Below are 20618 nucleotides of genomic sequence, written 5' to 3' on the forward strand. Positions count from 1 at the left end.
GAGGTGGGTGGATCATGAGGTCAGGAGATCAAAAGCATCCGGGCTAACACGGTGAAACCTGTCTCTACTAAAAATATAAAAAATCAGCTGGGCGTGGTGGCGGGCACCTGTAGTCCCAGCTACTCGGGAGGCTGAGGCAGGAGAATGGTGTGAACCCAGGAGGCGGAGCATGCAGTGAGCTGAGATCGCACCACTGCACTCCAGCCTGGGTGACAGAGACTCCATCTCAAAAAAAGAAAAGAAAAGAAAAAAAAAACACACAACAAATCATCTTGAATGAATAGATATTATTCCAAGAGTGCAGGTTAACTCAACATCAGAAATTATATTATAAAGGAGAAAGGCTGTGGGAGGTCCTCAGCAGCTCAAGATAAACCTTCCTTCCTTCATAGTAAATATTAAGATTCATTCATAATAAAATATTTAGTTGAAATGGTATAGTTATAAGATATAAAAGTATATCACATCATGTTCCAAAGTAATTTGTCAATTTTCATTTCCTTCAGGAAGATATAGGAATTCCTATTTTTGCATATCCTCACCCAATATTCGGTATTGTCAGATTTTTAGGATTTGCAATCTAATAAATTATTATTTCACCATTAATCTCTGAAGACTGGATCACTGTTTAGTAATGGGTTTCTTTTTTCTTTTTGATTCTATTTCACTCTTCTCCAAATCCTTTGTCCATACCTTTGGACCATCTTTCTGATGTTCTGTCGTTTTGTTTCCTTAGATGATTTAAAGGACTTTTTAATATTTTCTGAATAATAATTCTTCCTATGTAAATTTTATGTAAGCAACAGGGGTGCAAAATATACACAAAAACTGTGCTGAAGGATAGACAGGCATATTCACAATGGTAACCAGGGGCTTCAACACCTCATTTTCAAAAAGGATAGAACTACTAAGTAGAAAAATGAAGATATGGAATAACTGGACAAAACCATCAACCAACAAGATTTAAATGTTATTTCTAGAACACTCCACTTAACAACAGCAGCATACAATGCCATGGACCTGCATGTCATGGAGCCATGGATCACTTCAGTCGCCTCTTACACACCCAGTTCTAGACTGACACTGTGGAAGGATCTGTAGGGCAGCCCAGAGCAGGCGTGGAACTGACTTGCAGGGACACGCCTAGAAAGGCGGGGCTCTCCCTGCCATAGGTAATTGGTCCACTCATCAAAATTATAACATATTTCTGTTCTTCACCAAGGTACTCCTTGTATTTCTATTACTTGATGTGAGATTTTATATTTATTAGTAGTAATTCAATTCTTTTCTAAAAGCACTCGAGCTCTCTAGACTCTGAATTATTGATGCTTCTTGTCCATTTTCCCAAACACTAAAAACACAAATTGTACCATTTCTATGTAAGGTTGTTTATATTTGATTTCTCTCATTACTGGGAAGATTTAATTCCAACACTACTCTCCTTTTGCTACCACTGCCTTCTCTCCATCGTTGCTTTCTCTCCACATGTGATGGATTTTCTTTGTCTCTATCCCTATCCCTAGTCACAGTCTCAAGAACCAATGGCCCTGTATCACTCCTTGCAGGAAGAAGATGAAGCTGTTTGAAGCTTTCCGAGTGGAAAGTGGAAGAGACAAAGGAGTCAGCCCTGCAAAAAAAAATGGCCCAGATTCCAGGACCTTCCAAACTGAACCATCATCACCCACTTCGTGCTGGAGAGAAATGGCTACCTCATTTAACTTCGTAAATCCTACAGCAAGTCAAACAGTGCCCTACATGTAAAGGGTTGATGCTCCATACATGTCAGTACATATCCGTACTTACCAGTTCATTTCCATGGAAGAATTCAGAAAATGCCTGATGAGTGAATGAAAGTTGAATGCACAGCTCATTTCCTTTGCACTTTTGCCTGGTATGTAAAGTATAAGATTAATTTCATGTTTTGTGATCGATCCCTATGACTACTTATTTTTTAATTCATTCTTTCTAAGTAAGATCCCAACCTAATTAATTCATCAAATATTTAAGAAGATCCTACGATGGGCCAAACGCCGTGTCATTGATACAGAGGTGAGTGAGATGCACTCTCATCCGTCATCACACACCAAATGCGCAACAGAGAGGAAGGAACTGCTACCTGAGCAGAAGTGAGGTGAGCATTTGCTGACACGGTTCCCTTCCCGCACAGTGTGGGCCAGTCTGCCTTGTGGATGTCAGAGACAATGGGATCCATTTCCCCACCACAGGCCTTAATTTTACCCAAGAAGACAAAGATTCTGTAGTCAGAAGCAGGACCATGAAAAAAGCTGGAATAGCTCACTGTCTAATGTTAGTGCCGCTGTCGTCCTAATATTAACAGCTTACGTTAACAGACTTGACATCCCTTCTACGTCACTTGATGTTTTATATTACCCACTTAATAATAACTACATTTATTTTTCTATTTGTTATAACTTCTACTGAATGTCTATGATAATTCAAGCATGATATACAATTTCAGATACTTCAAAAATGTTCACTAAATTCTGACAAAATGTTTGTCAGGACATCGTAATTCCATTTTTCTGGTGGAACAATGAGGTTCAAGGGAGTTAAACGACTTTTCCTCTCTCTCGGTCCTTGGGCAGAGAGCTGGTCCTCTACCTCCCCCTTGGACCCAAGATTACAGATAAGGTGACATTTTTGGACAAAGAAGAAAAAACACACACACACACACACACACCCCTGAAAGCTCAGCAAATTTATCTAGGGAAGATGCAAACTGCAGCTACCACATTATACAAAACATATTACAGAAAAACTTCAGTCTAAAATTCTGGAATCTACATCAGCTGAGCTGGTAGGAAGGAGCAGGTTGTTCTGCTCTGACATTCACCCATCACGAAATCTCCAAGGTAACTACAAACCATAGTTCTTAGGCTTCAGTGGAAACACTCTTTATTATACCCAAAGTAAAAGAAACCACCAGAACAAATTTAAAGAAATAATACAGGCATTAGACCAAAAGCCTGGGATTCAACTCTAGCTAGATCTAATCTCTGCTTTCAACAAGTTTCTTTCCTCTTTCTTACCTCCGAAAGAGGAAAGAAAATACATATATAATTTCCATAGGTTGATTTCTCTCTTGAGCAGCCTCTCTCCTCAAAGCTGTTAGAAACACAGATACAAGCGTTTTTGCTTTCATCATTATGGCCTGTAGCAAAGTTGAGGAAAGAAGCTACAGTCCTGTCTGTAGATTGCTGGTAAAATTATCTGGTCTCTAGGCCAATAATAATTTATACTCTGTCTCCATGGAAACTCCAGTCAAACCTTGCTTATCTGGACTCTGAGGACTTTTCCAAGTGCGCACAGCTTTCTCTTGGTCTTGAATTCTTGCTAGTTTCCAGGCTCTCTCAACAATAAAAAAGGGGTGAAGATGCCATTTCCTCTGGTTCTATGGGGTGTGTGTGTGTGTGTGTGTGTGTGTGTGTGTGTGATCGAGAGAGAGAGAGAGAGAGAGAGAGAGAGAGAGAGAGAGAGAGAGAGGTAGGGTACACACAGAGAATATCCTGGTATTCTTAAGTGTATAGATGATACTTTTATTTTTCTTATCCAACAAATCCTGTAGGCAAGCAAATTTGACTACAATTCTATTTTTTCATGCCACTGATATCAAGGGTCACTTGGCAAATATTTGGGGAATTTTTAAAATTAAGTCTTAGACTTTTGCAAACAAGTTTAATTCCCAATGAAGCACATCCTAAATTTTCTTCTAAATATTTTTTCTGTGATTCATAACATCAAATAAAGTAACTTACCTTTTATAATAAGCCCCAGTTGTTAATAGAAAGGAAGAGAATACCTGTACTGCTTAGTTTGCCATTTATTTTATGAGACCACAAACTTTTGATTCTGAGTCGAAGTATAATTTAAGTCTCTACTTCTAATTCTACATCTCTGAGTTTTCCTCTCTCCCGGTCCTTGGTTACAGAGCCTGTACTCTGCCTCCCCCTTGGACCCCAGATGTGGTGACTTCTTTGGGCAAAGAAGAAAGTCTAAGTCTCTACTTCCAAGTCTGAGTTTTCCTCTCTTAGAAAAGAGATGGAGAACTTTCAATTCTAGAGAAGACAAAATAGACTCATCTATTTTTATATCTCCTATCAAGTACAGCTAAAATGCTGGATATTACACTCGTGATTTGTGAAAGATGACTCCGAAAGGTAAGAAGAAGGCAGATGGGCTAAGGATCTGATTCTCCTGCCTCAGCCTCCCAAATAGCTGGGATTACAGGCACGCACCACCAAACCCGGCTTATTTTTGTATTTATAGTAGAGATGGAGTTTTGCCATGTTGGCCAGGCTGGTCTCGAACTCCTGACCTCAGGTAATCCACCTGCCTCGGCCTCTCAAAGTGCTGGGATTACAGGTGTGAGCCACTGCACCCAGTCAAGATAGACAACTTTTGATAATAGACATCCTACTCCATCAAAACACCAGAAGAAAACTCATGCCCCACCCCAACACCATCAACAAATGCTTGGCAGTGACAAAGTGCCCCAACCCCTTCATGGTGCTGGCAGAGACCAAGTGGGAATCTTGGACTTGGAGCTCCATCCCGCAGTAGAAGAAGCCCTCCACCTCCGCAAGAGGATGACGTGGGTGGGGGGTGAGTGGGCAGCCTGAATTTCCACTGTAACTCAGCACAACAAAGCACCCCGCTCCCTTGCAGTGGAGTGTCATCTATATGCTTAAGATATATCATCTATATACCTGAGAATAGCAGGACTTTCTCAGGTGCCAGAAGGAGTCAAGGGTAGCCTGGACCACCTCCACCACCTTCTGGTAGGAACGCCCTTCCCCATCTGGGGCCAGTGAGACTGGGGGTGTCCACCCGGCATGGCTTTAACGGAGGACTGATGAAGTAGAAGATCCAGTGTCATCACACAGTACTCAGGATAAAACTGAAAATCACTCATGCTACCAAACCAGGTAGCGTGCTGTCTCATGCTGTCTCAACTTGGAGGGAAAAAGATAATCCACAGAAGCCAACAACCAGATGACAAGACATTAGAATGATCCGACAAGAATTTTAAAGCATGTATGTAGAGGGAATATTTAATGGCTCCAGTGAGCAATTAAGAACTCGATGGACACAAACAAAACAATGAAAAATCACACACACAAAGAAACCTATGACACAAAGTAGAACCACACGGAAATGTCAGAACTGAAAAAGACAGTAACTATTATTTTAAAACCTTACTAAATGGGCTTCATAGAAAAATGGGTCCGAGAGAGGAAGTAATCAGTAAACTGAAGCTAGAACGAGAGAAATTACCCAATGTTGACAACAGAGGAAAGACACTGAGGAAATAAGAAGAGCAGAGCCTTGGGGACTTGTGGCCTCTGTGACAAAAGATACGACATTGACATCATTAAGAGTCAAGAAAGGAGAGAAGAAAGAAAACAAAACAGAAAGTTACTCAATTAAACTTCCGAATTTAGGCAACAGACATTAACCTACAGTTAAAGAAGCTGAGCAAACCCCAAACAGGCTAAACCCAAAGTAATCCATACCAAGACGCATTAAAATCAAGCTTCTGAAAACCAAAACCAAGGGAGAATATTGAAAGCAGCTGAAGAGAAACAGACACTCATGGGGAGCAATGATTTGGCTGATAACAGGTTTCTCATCAGAAACACTAAGGCCAGAAAGAAAAGGTACAGCATTTCCAATGCTGACAGAAAATAAATGCCCATACCCAGAATTGTGTGCACAGCAAGTAACGTCTTTAGGAATGAAGGTCAAAAGAAAACATTTGCAAATGAAGGAATAGTGAGAAAATTGTTCACCAGCTTAATAAAATTTATCAAACAGAAAGGGAATGATAAAAGTAAAAAATTTAGAACATGAAAATTAAGCAACAGTAGAAAGAGTAAAAATATGGGTAAATAGAATAGATTATTATTTCCTCTTCAGTTTTTTAAAAATTATATTTGATTATTAAAAATTATAATATTGTCTGCTGTATTATCCCACGCATGTAGAGGATATATTTAAGACAAACATATTATAAAAGAAAAGAATAAATTCAAATTTATCCTAATTAAAGTAATATTTCTATATTTAAATCAAAGTAGGAAAAGTAGAGTGTCTGAAAAATACAAAGTACCAACAGATTTTGAAAAGTTGTATATGTATCATGTATCACCCAGAGAAACCATTTTAAAAACTATACAAAAAGATATACTCCCTAAAAACTAGAGGTAAATCAAAGTGTAACTGTAAAAAAAAAAAAAAAAAAAAAATTAAACAACCACAGAAGTCAGGAAAATAAAACAGAAATAAAAAAACAGAGGGATGCTATCCTTTCAATTTTTCTATATATCTAAAATTGTCATGAAAAGATGAAGTCTATTTATTTTTAATCTGGGAAAAGGGGCAAAGGGGGGAAAACAAAGAAACAAGTGATAAAATAGGAGAGGGAAGGCTTGACACATATATAGCTACATTAAATACAATGATCTGAATACAACAAATCAGAGATATTGGTAGAATGCATTTAAAAACATGTTGTCTACAAGAAATTCCATGAAATATAATAATATAGAGTAGGGTGAAAGTAAAAGGATGATAAGGATGTATCATGCAAGCATTAATCAAAAGAAAAGCATAAGATAAAGTAGATTTCAAAGCAAAGAGAATTACCAAGGTCAGAGAGGAACATTACCTAAGGATAAAATAGTCAAACTATCCAGAAGACACAGCAATCTTAAGGTATATACATAAACAGCATAGATTCAAATATATGAAATAAAACTGATAAAACTGAAAAGAGAAATAGACTCATCCACTGTTACAGTTGGAGGTTTTAACACCCCTCTCCCAACTTTGACAGAACAATTAGTCAAAAAATGAGTGAGAATATAAAAGGATTAATGAACAGGTTTAAACTGGCATTGTAGAATTTACCATCACCAACAAAAGACATTCTTTTCATGTAGCCATCAAACATTTACCCACATAAACCATACCCTAAACAATAAAACAAACCTCAACAAATTTAAAAGAATTGAAACCATACAGAGTTTGTTTTCTGATCATAACAGATTCAAACTGAAATGTAATTATAGAAAGATTACAAGAAAGTTTCCTAACATTTGGAAATTATAAAACATACTTCTAAATAACTTAGGGGTCAAAGTAGAAGTCAAAAGAAAATAAAATGCATTCAACTGAATGAAAATAAATATAAAATAAATATAAAACATATAAAACATATTAAAATGTGTGAGATGCAGCTAACATAGTGCCGAGAGGGAACAATGTGGCACAAAATGTTCACATTAAAAAACAAGATTCTATGGCCATACCACCCTGAACATTCCAAATCTAGTCTGATCTCAGAAGCTAAGCAGGGCCTGGCCTAGTCCGCCCTTGAATAGGAGACTCCTGGGAACACCAGGTGCTACAGGCTTAAATTTTAAAATTGTTTCTAAAACATTTTAAACTTTCATATTCATTTTATTTAAAAATAAAAACATATTTTAAAAGAAGAAAGAAAAACTTCTCATATCAATAATCTAAGCTCCCACCTTAAGAAAAAAGAACAGCAAAATTTTTCCAAAGAAAATATAAAAATCATAGCAGAAATCAATGAAATTAGAAAGAAAAAATCAGTAGGTGAAAAATGAACTAATTAAAAAAATCACTAGTTCTACCAAAGGAATTTCATTTCAGGAATGCAATATAAATAACAAACCTGTTACAGTTTCTGATCACTGTAAAATATGAAATATATAGCTTTAAAAATGACAAAATCTACATAGGATCTATATGCTGAAACTATAAAACATGAATTTTAAAAATCAAAGATATAAATAAACAGAAAGACATCTTTTTTTAATGGACTGAAAGATTCAATATTTCAGATGTCATTGCTCTATTCATAACCCTAACCTGTTAGTTTAATATAATATCTACCCAAATCCCATAGCTAAAAAAATTTATTCTAAATTTACATGGAAAGGCAAAGAAATCAGACTAGCTAAAAAATTATTTTAAGAGAAGAGTAAGTGGGAGTTTATTACTCTACCTGACTGTAAGACTTATACATACAACTACAGTAATCAAGACAGTGTGGCACTGCAGAAGAAAAGAAACATTGATCAATGAAACAGAATAGAGAACCCAGAAATAAATCCATGAAAGGATAACCACCTGACTTTTAACCAAAGTGCAAAAGCAATTTGTTTGAAGAAAGAGAATCTTTTCAATTTATGGTGCTGGAGTACCTAGATATCCACAGGGAAAAAAAATGAACCTAAAGCTAAGTCTCATACTTAATACAAAAATTAATTCAAAATTGATCTCTTTAATGGACTTAAAAGCAAAATGTAAAAACAAAACTTTGAGAAGAAAACCTGAGAGAAAATCTTCAAGACATTCAGCAAGGTGAAGAGCTATTCTACATGAAATCCAAAACACAAGGCATAAAAGAAAGAAAATCAATAAATCAGGACTTCGAAATTTAAAATCTTTGCTCTCCAAAACCCTGTTAAGAGGAATAAAAGACAGTCCACAAATTAGGAGAAAATAGTTGACAAAGACCACATATAGAATACATAAGGAGCTCTCAAAACCCAACTGTACAAAAACAAATAATTCACTTAGAAAATGGGCAGAAGAAACTAACAGACATTTCACAAAAGAGGAGATACTGATGGCAAATAAGCATATAACTTCATTAACCTTAGGGAAAGGCAAATTAAAGCCATAAACCTAGAAAGGAAACAGAAAGTAACAGCACATGGTGGAGAAGAGGCACAGAACTCAGATTTCTCCTGCATTGCTACTGGGAATGTAACATGATCCAGCCACTCTGGGAAACAGCTTGGTGGTTACTGCAAAAAAACAAAACAGAACAAAACAAAAGCAAACACACAAAACTCAACACGCGCTTACCGTATTACACAGAAATTACACTCTTGGCTTTTATCTCAGAGAAACGAAAATGTATGCCCACACAAAAACCTATACACAGCAGCTTTCTCATAATCATAATATCCAAAATAACACCAATGGCCTTAAAGGGGTGAGTGGTTAAACAACTGTGGGGCATCCATACCAGGCAATACTCTTCGGGATTAAAAAGGAACAAACTATTGATCCACATAAGTTGGAGGGATGTCAAGAGAATTATGCTGAGTGAGGAAAGGCAATCTCAGAGCAATGCCTACTCTACCATGCGATTCAAAACCCACTCTTGGAACACACATTAGTGGTGTCTGCGATGACGGATGGGAGGTGGCACGGGTGTGGCTGTAAAGGGACAGCCAAGAAGATACTCCTCTTGAGATCCTCGCGGTGATGGGACCGTTCTGTGTCTTCCCTGCAGTGGTGATTACAGGCACCTACACATATAATAAAACTGCACCGAACTACATACAGACACACACAGATGACTGTGTGAAAAGCTGGTGAGATCTGAATGACGTTTGTGAACTGCGCCAGTGCCAGTGTTCTGGTTTGGATACTGTTACTATAGTTATGATAGATGCGGTCCCTGAGGAAAGTAGGGTAAATCAGACCCAGACCTTTCAATACTATTTTCGCAAATTCCTCTTAAACTATAATAATATAAAAATTTAAAGTTAAATTAAAGATAATGGTTTACTGGCCTCTAAATTTCTTCCTTTTTATTGTTGAACAGTAGCAGACATAATTGCAGTTATTCAGAATTATAGAAGTTAGAATTAAGGTCAAAGTCTTTTGTAATCTTTATAGGTACTGTTGTGAAGCAGAGAATAAGGAGAAAAAGTACAGAAAAAGGCTGAATCCACTGCAGTCACCAATGAGAGGTTATCAATAGCTCATTATATAATTACGAGTTTTATGTCCTGGAATAATGAACGTCTGGGAATATTTTTATACTGATTCCACTAATTAAGGCTATCAATCTCCTCCAGTTAGGCATCATTGATTCTCAGAAGTCATCAAGGAATTTAAGGTAACTAATTACAAGCTCTGTCTTCATAATTAAGCAATATAAACTAGCTTGTACTCAAATGTCTACACCCTGCAATATTACATAGTTATTAGGGAGCAGGGAAACAATGAACAAAGTGGATAAGGCAGAGAAGGCTGGAAAACAGCAGGCGACCATCTGTCACACTTTTGCATGACCGCTCACAGAAATCCTCTTCTGTAGTGTTTGTTTTCTTTGCCTCTTTCTCAAAGAACCGCCTTTTTGGATTTCATCAAGAAAATAAAATGAAGTTGTTTGCAGGACGTCTCTCTGTTGCCAGTCTGAACATGGACCTGCCCTCATCGCCAACCTTCCCAACAGATTCTCTCCTTCTTCCTTGCCACAGGCAAGGATGTCAGCCCCTGGCTGCAGGCCTCTATCTCACTCTGGCTTTCCCTTCTTGAGCATCTTATTAGTCTTAGTTACCAAGTTCTGATTTTTTTCTTCCTTTACATTCATCTAAACAAACCACAAACTTCTCCCAGACAGCCAATCAAACTCCCGTTTCTATTTTAGCTGGGGAAAAGTGGTATAGAAGTATTTGTACTTCATAAAACATGTGATCCCAATGGCAGGGAATGACATCTACACAAGCTACATAAAATACGTGTCTCACAAACCAAATTCAGAGCCTGCTTCAGCTTTGCTTTGTCCAGATGTTTTCCTTACTCTTTAATGCATTGTGTGGACCAGGCATTTCCTGTTTTGAGATGCTAAGAGCAAGAAGGCAACACAGATCTGCACCATGCCACTCTCGTTCCCTTATGATTAACGAACTACAAAACAAAATTCCTTTAAAAAAATGCTCATCATTCCCATTCCCAACTCTCTTAGTAACTCGGCCCAGCCTTATTTATTTCTTAATAATTTAAAATTATTATACAGCCCACCGAAGCTTGACTGTGCACGAAGTGATGTGCTGGGTGCTTGGCAGCATCTCATTTAATCCATGAAATACTCTAGTCTGAAAGAACAGACAATGGACAATGCCCAGACCACAGATGACCACAGAACTCTGAGTCACCACCTCTGCAGCAAACAGCCTGGGAAACGAAACCACCACTTCTGCACCACTGACACAGCAGACTGGGGACCTGTCAATAACTGAAGCTTCCCTAATGTGTGCTGTCACTTCCGACTCAGAACCAACCCGAAAAAGCCACAAATATTCCCCAAGCCCATCACAAAGAATGCCTGGCTTTTTGTTAGCCTGTGCCAGCTTCCTCATGCCAACAGCCTCCGACCAGGGCCCACCCAAAGCCTTCCCTTCTTCTACCACAGAGGCTTCCCACCCCACCTGCTCTTAAGTCTCTGCCAAATGCAAGTAATGGTGGCTGATCTCCCTCACTAAAGCAACTCTGAATGAACAGCCTCTGCTTGTTCTCATTTGGGGGGTCTTATTTGTTCCCACAAGTCCTGTGGTCCTGCAGGATCATGCGTATCTTTTGCAGATGCAGAGACTGATGTGCAGTGAACAGAAACCTGTAGAAGGTCAATATTGCCCAACAGGATCTCTCTGCCACTCCAGTCTCAGAGCCCCCCACTTTCTCCCACCTCCTTGTGCTCACTGTCATTTGCTCTCACTATTAAATAATGCCACAAGCCTCCCCATTGGACCTACAGTCACAGAAATCAGGGGCTAATGTTTATATTTCTCTTGGTGACTTTAATGTAAATGATTAGGGTTTTTCCTTTTGTCGTAGGAAAAGGAATGCTAAACCTGGCCACACGCTGAGGACAACTGATAATTTGTCTGTTCTGAATAAGAAGACACATTTTCTCCTATGCCAAGACAGACAGGGGAGGAGTGATGAGCATGGGGAACCATCAGAAATTCAGCCCAGTCTTTGGGGGAACTGACCTGGCTGATCTGGCTGATGCAGTCTGAGACAAGCATCCCAAGAGGGGGATGAACTTTCCTGGACATTGCTCATAAAACACCATTTTCTCCATTCAATTCCCATAGGTCCTGACTCAGTAGGACCAGTTTAAAAGCTCTATCTCAACAAAATATTTAAGATACTAAAAATCTTGTTATTTTACAATATTTAAAGTATTTGCTACATGAAAGCTGGTCTTACCCCCAAGAAGGGGGTGAAACTAAATATATAACTCAAAGGGACAGCAGGTAGATGTAGAAAGAACCAAGAGATTTTGAACAATAATACTTAGGTATTCACCAAAAGCTCAAGGTTACTTGACAACCTGGGGACTTTTAGAATGCACAGACTGCAAATCTACTTAACATTTGAGACTGTCACATGCATGGCTGCGTTCATTAATGCCCTCATTATGAATAAAATCCTTATGTTTTATTGTTGCTTAAATCCTGGAGGTCACGGTTAAGCAAATTCACCATGCTCGGGCAGCACACTGTGGCTCGAGGTTCAGGTTATTGCAGCTCTAATTCTATCCTCTTGCCCTTACTAGACTTCAGTTTGGAAACTCTCGGCATTTCTACGGCGTTGGTCTTTATGTCTACCAAAATCACTTTACTAACTTAAGAACTGGTGGAAAAGGTACAATATTTAAATTTTAAAAAATCTCTCGTAAGGTGGTGCCTTAAGACGAATTTATTATTTTAATGAAAATGCTATTACTTGCCATGACTCATTGCAGTGTCATTTTAGATAGGATGATATAGTAATTGTTTGGGCACTAAAAGCAAGCAAAGCACTGTGCATGTATAACATCTGTGTTACGTAAGTAGGAAGGACGGTAAATCAGACGAGGGCAGAAGTTCTCCATGGAGGAGCAGGTGAGTCTCGGGGGCTGCTATGGCTTGGAAACGGTTTGTTGGTCCCCACCAAAACTCATGTTGAAATTCGATCCCCAATGTGGCGGTGTGGAGAGGTGGGGCCCACAGGAGGTGTTTGGGCCATTGGGCTCAGTCAGTTCTCATGGTGTGAGTGAGTTCTTACTGTGGTGAGGCTGGACTGGTTCTTGAAAGAGTAGGTTGTTGTAAAGCAAGACAGCCCTTGGATTTGGTGCCTCTTTGTACCTGTCCACTTCCCCTTTGACCTTCCCTGCCATGTTATGACAAGCCACAAAAGCTCCTGCCAGAAGCCAGGACCATACCCTTGAACTTCTCAGCCTGCGGAAGCTCAACAAGCCTCCTTTCTTTATAAATTACCCAGCCTCAGGTGTCACGTTATAGGAACACTAAACAAACTTGAGACAAAAAAAGCAAGTACCACAGTCTTTCGGTAGCTCAGCAGCAGGACAAGCAGTCAGACCGTGGAACGGCACGTGGATTGTCACTTCCAGTCACTACTCTGTCTGTGGTCCTATACAACACATAAGTGAAGGCTGTGTCCTCCTGGAATGCTTATGTCTCTTTCTCCAGAGCATCATGACCGCCATGTTGTGAGGAAGCTCAGGCAGCCTGTGGAAGGATCCACTCAGTAAGGAGCTGAGGTCTCACACCAACCACCCTGTGGGCAAGTTTGGGAGGAGATCCTCCTTCAGTTGAACCTTGAGAAGGCAGCTTGACTGTAACCTCTTCAGAATCCATGAGCTAGAACCACCTTGCTAGGCTACTCATGAATTCCTGACCCCCAGACATTGCAAGATCCTGTTTGTTGTTTTAAGCTAAGTTTGGGTGCAATGTATTATGCAACAATAGATAACAAATATACCAGATAAGAAAGTCTGGGAAATGTGATTAGGATTATACCGGGCAAAATGTTTCATTCATACAAATGTGTATTACACGGATACTATGAACCAGGCCCTGCCCCAGGCACTGAGATACAGCAGTTGACTAGGCAGATAATCCTGTTATCTGTCTTATGTTCAGGTGACTGTACTTCCTTATCTCCCACGCAACACAGCATAGGACTAACCATTTCTTGCCAGTGGACTGGGAACAGCTCATACAACTTCTGTGTCTTGAGCCATCAGCTTCCTCTTCTATGCTCCCTTTGTTCTCGCTACCACCTGAACACAGACTCGACCTAGTTTCAACCATGCAGAACATGAAAACGTCTTGGTAGTGATGGATCAAAACATGTTAGAAACCTGGATTTCTGAGTTACAAGAGCAGAGTCACTCCCCTGACCTGATGGCTCAAAGCAGGGCCATTACATGAAATAATAAAAACAAACTTCTATGTTTTTCAAGCCCTTGACTGTTCAGTTTCTTTGCTGTAGGCTGAACCTGACTGACAAAATTTATAATCCAAAAGAAAATGTATTAGACACATGACTGAAATAAACTGTATACAGTTACTCCAAAAAATGTAGCATCTTTCATGTGTCGAATAGAATCCCAAGACAATTCTACTTTGGGCTTAGAGGACACATTTCTCTGTCATTTTTACTCCTTGTATTTTTTTTTTTTAATCATTGTAGAATAAGAGTCAACAAACTATGGCCAAATCTAGCTCACCACCTATTTGGGTAGATGAAGTTTTACTGGAACACAGCCACACTCATTTGTTCATGTGTAGTCAATGGTTACTTTTGCACAAGTGCAGGTATGAGTGGCAGCAACAGACCAAATATTGATGACTCTTTATACGACAGAATCTTTCAGTGCCTGTTGTAGGGTGTATGTTTCAATGGTAAAATATTTTCGTGCAAACACGTTACTATCAGCTCATTATTAAAGCTCATAATGTCTGCTTGTCCTGATTCATTTTGAATCTCTGAGCAGCCAGGGTTGTTTTCTGTTACTTTCTTGAAGGAAAATAAAATAAAGAAAACAAGCAATGTCTTTGGAAGCACTCGTCTTTCGGAACGAGACCAAAGCAGACCCCACCCGTGTTCTGCTCCCTTCAGAGGTGGCCGGGACGGTGCGCCGTGGGCTGTAGCTGCTCTAATTAGTCTCCAACTCTTGTCTTGGGGTGGATGATTCAGCCCTGACTTAGCAGCCAGACTTTCAAAAAAATACAAAAACACTCTTTGGAGCAGCTTAGAGTAGGTGGAGTCACAGACAGCTCTCTGCAGAGGTCTTTGAAGACACCACTGTACTATATTGTTTCAGACATACCATGGCTCTAAGATCAGTGACAGCATAAAGCTCGCTCAGGTATCTCACAGAGCTCACTGTGTGTCACTTAGCAATATGACACAGCCGGCCTGGGGGTTCCAACCCTGGTCCAGTGATGACTGAGTCTTTGTGACAGTGGAAACTAAACACTCTGGGTGCCCAAGAGACAAGGCCACCTCAGCACAGATGCAACTTCCATGAACCTTAAAATAAAGCTCACCCTCGTGAGAATAGCTAGAACTCCTTTTGTGAAGGAAACACCTGGCAACCCATGGGGAATGAATACAGTATAAGAAAAAGGGAAAAAAATCCACCAGTCTCTGAGGACAGCCTGGATGGAAACCCTGCCCAGGGCGTCTGACACCTGACTGTATCTGGCCCGTGCCAGCAGCGGCTCCCCACTTCCCTCTTGTAAGAGTACCACTGAACAAACTGCCTGTGCACCAAGCGGGGCCTGAGACTCCCCTCAAGGAGAGTCAGAGGGAAGGTGAAGAGTCACCTCTGGGGAAACTGGCTAACCAGAACCACCAGGGCCCCAGAATGCACAAGCTCCCAGGGCGTCCTTATGCAATTAAGCCACCCGGTTTAAGTTAGATGCAAACCTCAACAGTAGTTAATATGATGGCAAACACAGGTTTCAACAGCAAAGCTTCCTCCAGACCTCCCCGGCACCTGCCCATGCATCCCTGTCCGCTCTCCTCTCTCTTGATCTAAGGTGCATTGGCTTTTAGTGCAGGTGGTCCCTCGGGCGCCGTGCCAGGCACTGCACACCCGCTCCCACATGGTTCCCAGGGGAGGCTGTAAGAGTAGGTACTTACAGATAGCTTATTTTCCTGCCATGTTTGTGACTGACTGACTCTAGGTTGCATACCCAGCAGCCTTCCTCTTCTGCGCCCCTCACCCCAGCTTCTGGGGAAGTCTCCTAGAAGGCGTGGCCTGGGGCTCCAGGGCGTGGTCTGTTGCTCTGAGGGCATGGCCTGAGCTCCGAGGGTGTGGTCTAGGCCTCATTCATCTGCAGCACCTGGCATACCAGATTGCGCAGCTCCCTGATTAGACCCGTGGAAAGCAGTGAGCACACGGAGGCCGGAGTGCGGACAGCAGCGAGAGGCACCCTCGAAGGCAGTGCTGGTGGAAGAACCACACCCACCTCAAAGGCCTGTCCACAGGGCTGGAGGATGGGTCAGGATGTCCAGACAAGCCGTTTCGGTGCGCAGGGCAAATGGAGGGAGCCCTCACTGTGGAAGAGCCTTTCTCCCTTGTCCTCTCGGGTAGGCTCTGGGGAAGAGCCTTTCTCCCTTGTCCTGCCTTGTCCTTGTTGTCTGCAGGACCTCCCGGCTTGGAAGGACAGAGGGACAGAGAGCTAAACTCCTGCAGGGTGAGCGCTTCACCTCTCTGCTCAGGCTTCCGTATCACTTCAGTCCTTAAAGTTATTGTAAAATCACAACCAATAACAATCCTCACCACCCAGGACCTTGAATTCATCCCTTGAATTTCCTCTACTGTTTCTTCCTGGCCACCCATCCCCCCAAAGAATGGCCTGAGTTAATCCATTCCCCTTATAATGTTTGGTCTCGGATAGTGAATCATTGTGCATCGCCTTTTAAAAAATTACGTTTTAATTTATAATTGACACAAAATAATGTTAAACATTTATGAGGTAAGGGTGATCTTTCAGTGCATATATAAGCTGTATATTGATCAAATCAGGATCGTAACCATATCTATCACTTTAGCCATTTCTTTTTGGTGATAACTCTTAGAGTTACATCTCTAACGCTCTTGAAATATGCACTCCATTGGTATTTGCCGTAGTCACACCACTGGGTCACAGAACACCAGAACTCATTCCATCTAACTGTAACTTTGTACCTATGGAACAACCTATCCCATTTCTCCCTGCACTCCCTAGCCCCTGATAACCACAATTCTTCTCTTAACTTCTGTGAAATCAACTCCACATATGAGTGACATCAGGCAGTATTAACATTTCTATGCAGGGCTTATTTCACTTGCCATCTTTCAATAGAACTTTTCCTCTCCATCTGTCTGGCTGAGTTGAACAAACAGGGCCACACAACCAGCTGTTGAGAGACTCTACTAAACAAACTGGCATGGTCAAGCTCCACACCAACACTAACATTTGTATTTTAAAGACATAAGGCACACACAAAAATCAGTTACCAGACATCTACACACCTCCTCTTCATGGCTTTCTCTCCTGCAACAGAGACACTGCTAGATCTTAAGCCCAAACACAGATCATTTATCATATTAACGGAGAAAAACTTCATTCATTTTTCTAAGAGTTGTATTATTATTGTCACTATTTTTATACGACGCTACACCCTGCTATTTTGGATTCTATCTAGAACACTCATTATCTATTCCTGACTTCCCTTTTGCAATGGACATGAATTTCTTTGAATTTCGGGTAGAAAGGGAATCACTTCTCTATAAGAGGACATAACAGAAGTATTCAAATTTCAATGTTTCAATAACATAGCTAATATGAGTGAATATTATAATTAATATTAGTTTATATTAGTAATATACTTTCCAAGATTCTTAAAACTTAATATAAGCATATACATTTGTAATAGACATGTAGATAGATAGACAGATACGGATATATATGAGAAAATTAACAATGAAAGATCATTCAGCTGCCCATCACCACTCCCGCTGACCCAGTGATGTCTTCTGACACATGATCCTCAGGCCGATTTCAAGCTGACTTACGTTTTAGCCCATAAATGTACTCGTGTCACGTATTAATGTCAGGACTACGCAGGGCCTGAGACACAAAAGATGAAATATAAATGCTGTGGCTTGCTTTCAAGGGCTTCAGAGTCTTATAGTAACATAGATATATGAAAATGCATTTAAAACATGAAGCTTGCTGGGAGAGGGATCTGTAGAAAATGCAGTGGAAACACAAGAGCGAGAACACAGTGTGGGGAGGTGATGGTTGGAGGATACAACTTGGGGCTGATGCTTGAAATGAGGACAGGAACTTTCTGGGAGACCTGGAATTAGAGGCCATGCTAGGAAAAGAGCAGCACACACAGAAAGCACAGGTTATAAGAACAACACGTCACCTGGAATTGGTAAATCAGGTGATGGTGGGCAGGTCCTAGGGGCCTAAGGGAGGTAGAGGATAAAGCAGGCCAACAGAAACTTTTTAAAAAGTATTGGTTATAAATTAAAGTTGTATAGATCTTACAGTGAAATCATGGATACCATTAAGGGGTTCTGGGTGAGGCCAACTGCCCTGGCAGGAGGATGACAGATTGGTTAGCAGGCAGTGGAGAGGCAATGCGGTAGTCCAGCTGAGAGGCATGCCGACCAGACAGTGGCAGAAGTGAAGGATGTGCTTTATGCTTCTGGCCAAGACGAAGGAAGAAGGATTAGATATACCCTCCCACCTGAAATAACTACAATAAACGAACAAGATAAACGAAACAAGAACTTTGCAGGACAGACACTGGGCAACAGTGTATGAGGTTCAGTGATCCCTGAGAAATCAAAAGAGGTAACCCCTATAATTGTCCCAGCTAACTGGCTTAGAAGAGTTTCTGGGTCTCACTGTGAGAAAGGAACACCCAGGGGGAAGCCAAGAGGACTCCTTGAGGTAAAGAAATGAAGCTGAGAGTCTGGGAAGACCAGATTGGGTAGAATTTGCAAGACAGAGTATTAGAAGACAGAACTGCACAGACATAAAATATTTGAAATGAATTTGAAAAACACAACATAGCAAAATATGCAGAATGTATCTAAACCAGAACTGGTGGAACATATATTACACTAAAGAAAATATTAAAGACAGATCTCAAAACAATCACCCCAGCTTTCACCTTAAGAAACTTGAAAAAGAAAGCAAATTGATATCACATCTGCCTCCGAAAAATAGAAGAAAGGAAATATAAAAATCAGGGTAAAAATTAATGAAATAAAGAAAAATTGAGAAAATCAATTGAACTAAAAGCTGGTTATTTGAGATTAATAAAATTGACAAATCTATATCCAGACTGATCAGGAAAAAGAGAAGACAAATTAGTTGTATCAAAAACCAGAAGAGGTGACATTACCATAGATTCTACTCATATTAAGAGGAGAATAAGAGCATATTTTAAAGAACTTTATGACAATAAATTGTTATCTGAAGTGAAATGGACATATTCCTTAAAAGACATAAATGGCCAAATCACACTGAAGAAACAGATAATCTGAGTATCTTTGTATCTATGTTAAAATTGAAAATTCAGTAAAAATTCTCCCCATAAAAAATTCCATGTCAAGATGACTTCACTAGTGAACGTACTAACCATATCAGTAAAAAATAAAACCTACTCTCTAGACACCTTCCAGAAAACTGCAAAGGAGGGACTATATCCCAGTTCATTATATGAGGCCAGGACTACCCTGATATCAAAACCAGAAAAAGACAATGCAAGAAAAGAAAACTACAGAGCAATATGCCTCATTAGGGATAGAAGCAATTTTTTAAAATAGTATATTGAATCCAACAATATATAAAAAGGAAGATGCATCATGATCAAGTGAGGTTTAATGCAGGAATGTCAGGTTGTCCTAGGATCTGCTCATCAATTAATGTAATTCACAGCAATAATTTAAGTAACCATATTAATAAACTAAAAAAGGAAAGCATATAATCATATCAAGAGATGCAGAAAAAGAATTTGTCAAAATTCATCTATTTTTGTATTAAAAAAAAAAAACTCTCAGTAAACTAGAAATAGAAGAGAACTTTCTGGGGGCCGGGCGCGGTGGCTCAAGCCTGTAATCCCAGCACTTTGGGAGGCCAAGACGGGCGGATCACGAGGTCAGGAGATCGAGACTAGCCTGGCTAACCTAGTAAAACCCTGTCTCTACTAAAAAAAATACAAAAAACTAGCCAGGCGAGGTGGCGGGCTCCTGTAGGCCCAGCTACTCGGGAGGCTGAGGCAGGAGAATGGCGTGAACCCGGGAGGCGGAGCTTGCAGTGAGCTGAGATCCGGCCACTGCACTCCAGCCTGGGCAACAGAGCGAGACTCCGTCTCAAAAAAAAAAAAAGAAGAGAACTTTCTTAATCAGATAAATGGCATCTAGAAGTCCCTTGAGCTCAGCCTGGGCAACATAGTGACAGCCCCTCTTTACAAAAAATTCTTAAGATTAGCTGGACTTGGTGGCCTCTGTAGTCTCAGCTGCTTGGGAGGCTGACGTGGGAGGCTTGCTTGAGCCTGGGAGGTTGAGACTGCAGTGAACTATGATTGCACTACTGCATTCCAGCCTGGGCAAAAGAGCAAGACACAGTCTCAAAGGAAAAAAGAAATCCTTGAGCTAACATGATACTTAAAGGTAAAAGACGGCCAGGCGCAGTGGCTCACGCCTGTAATCCCAACACTTTGGGAGGCTGAGGCGAGCAGATCACCTGAGGTTGGCAGTCCGTGACCAGTCTGGCCAACAGGGTGAAACCCCGTCTCTACTAAAAATACAAAAATTAGCCAGGCTTGGGAGGCTGAAGCAAGAGAATCACTTGAACCCAGGAGGAGGAGGTTGCAGTGGGCCAAGATCGTGCCATTGCACCCCAGTCTGGGCAAAAAGAACAAAACTCTGTCTCAAAAAAAAAAAAAAAAAAAAA

At 40.5% G+C, this 20618-nt stretch overlaps 1 protein-coding gene across 3 annotated transcripts in view; it reads right to left on the minus strand.

Moving 5' to 3' along the window:
- Window positions 1–20618, minus strand: part of GABRG3 (gamma-aminobutyric acid type A receptor gamma3 subunit) — a 556557-nt gene that overhangs the window by 242414 nt on the left and 293525 nt on the right. The window contains exon 1 of one of the 3 annotated variants that reach the window (XM_021940359.2): window positions 15796–18886. The exons of the other annotated variants lie outside the window; for them this stretch is intronic. Coding sequence (XP_021796051.1) covers window positions 15796–15951 — 156 coding nt within the window. The 5' untranslated portion in view covers window positions 15952–18886. Of the gene's footprint in view, window positions 1–15795; window positions 18887–20618 lie in introns of those variants that run through there. 3 annotated transcript variants of the gene reach the window in all.

This window comes from Papio anubis, chromosome 7, assembly GCF_008728515.1.
Source record: "Papio anubis isolate 15944 chromosome 7, Panubis1.0, whole genome shotgun sequence".
Classification (NCBI taxonomy): Eukaryota; Metazoa; Chordata; class Mammalia; order Primates; family Cercopithecidae; genus Papio; species Papio anubis.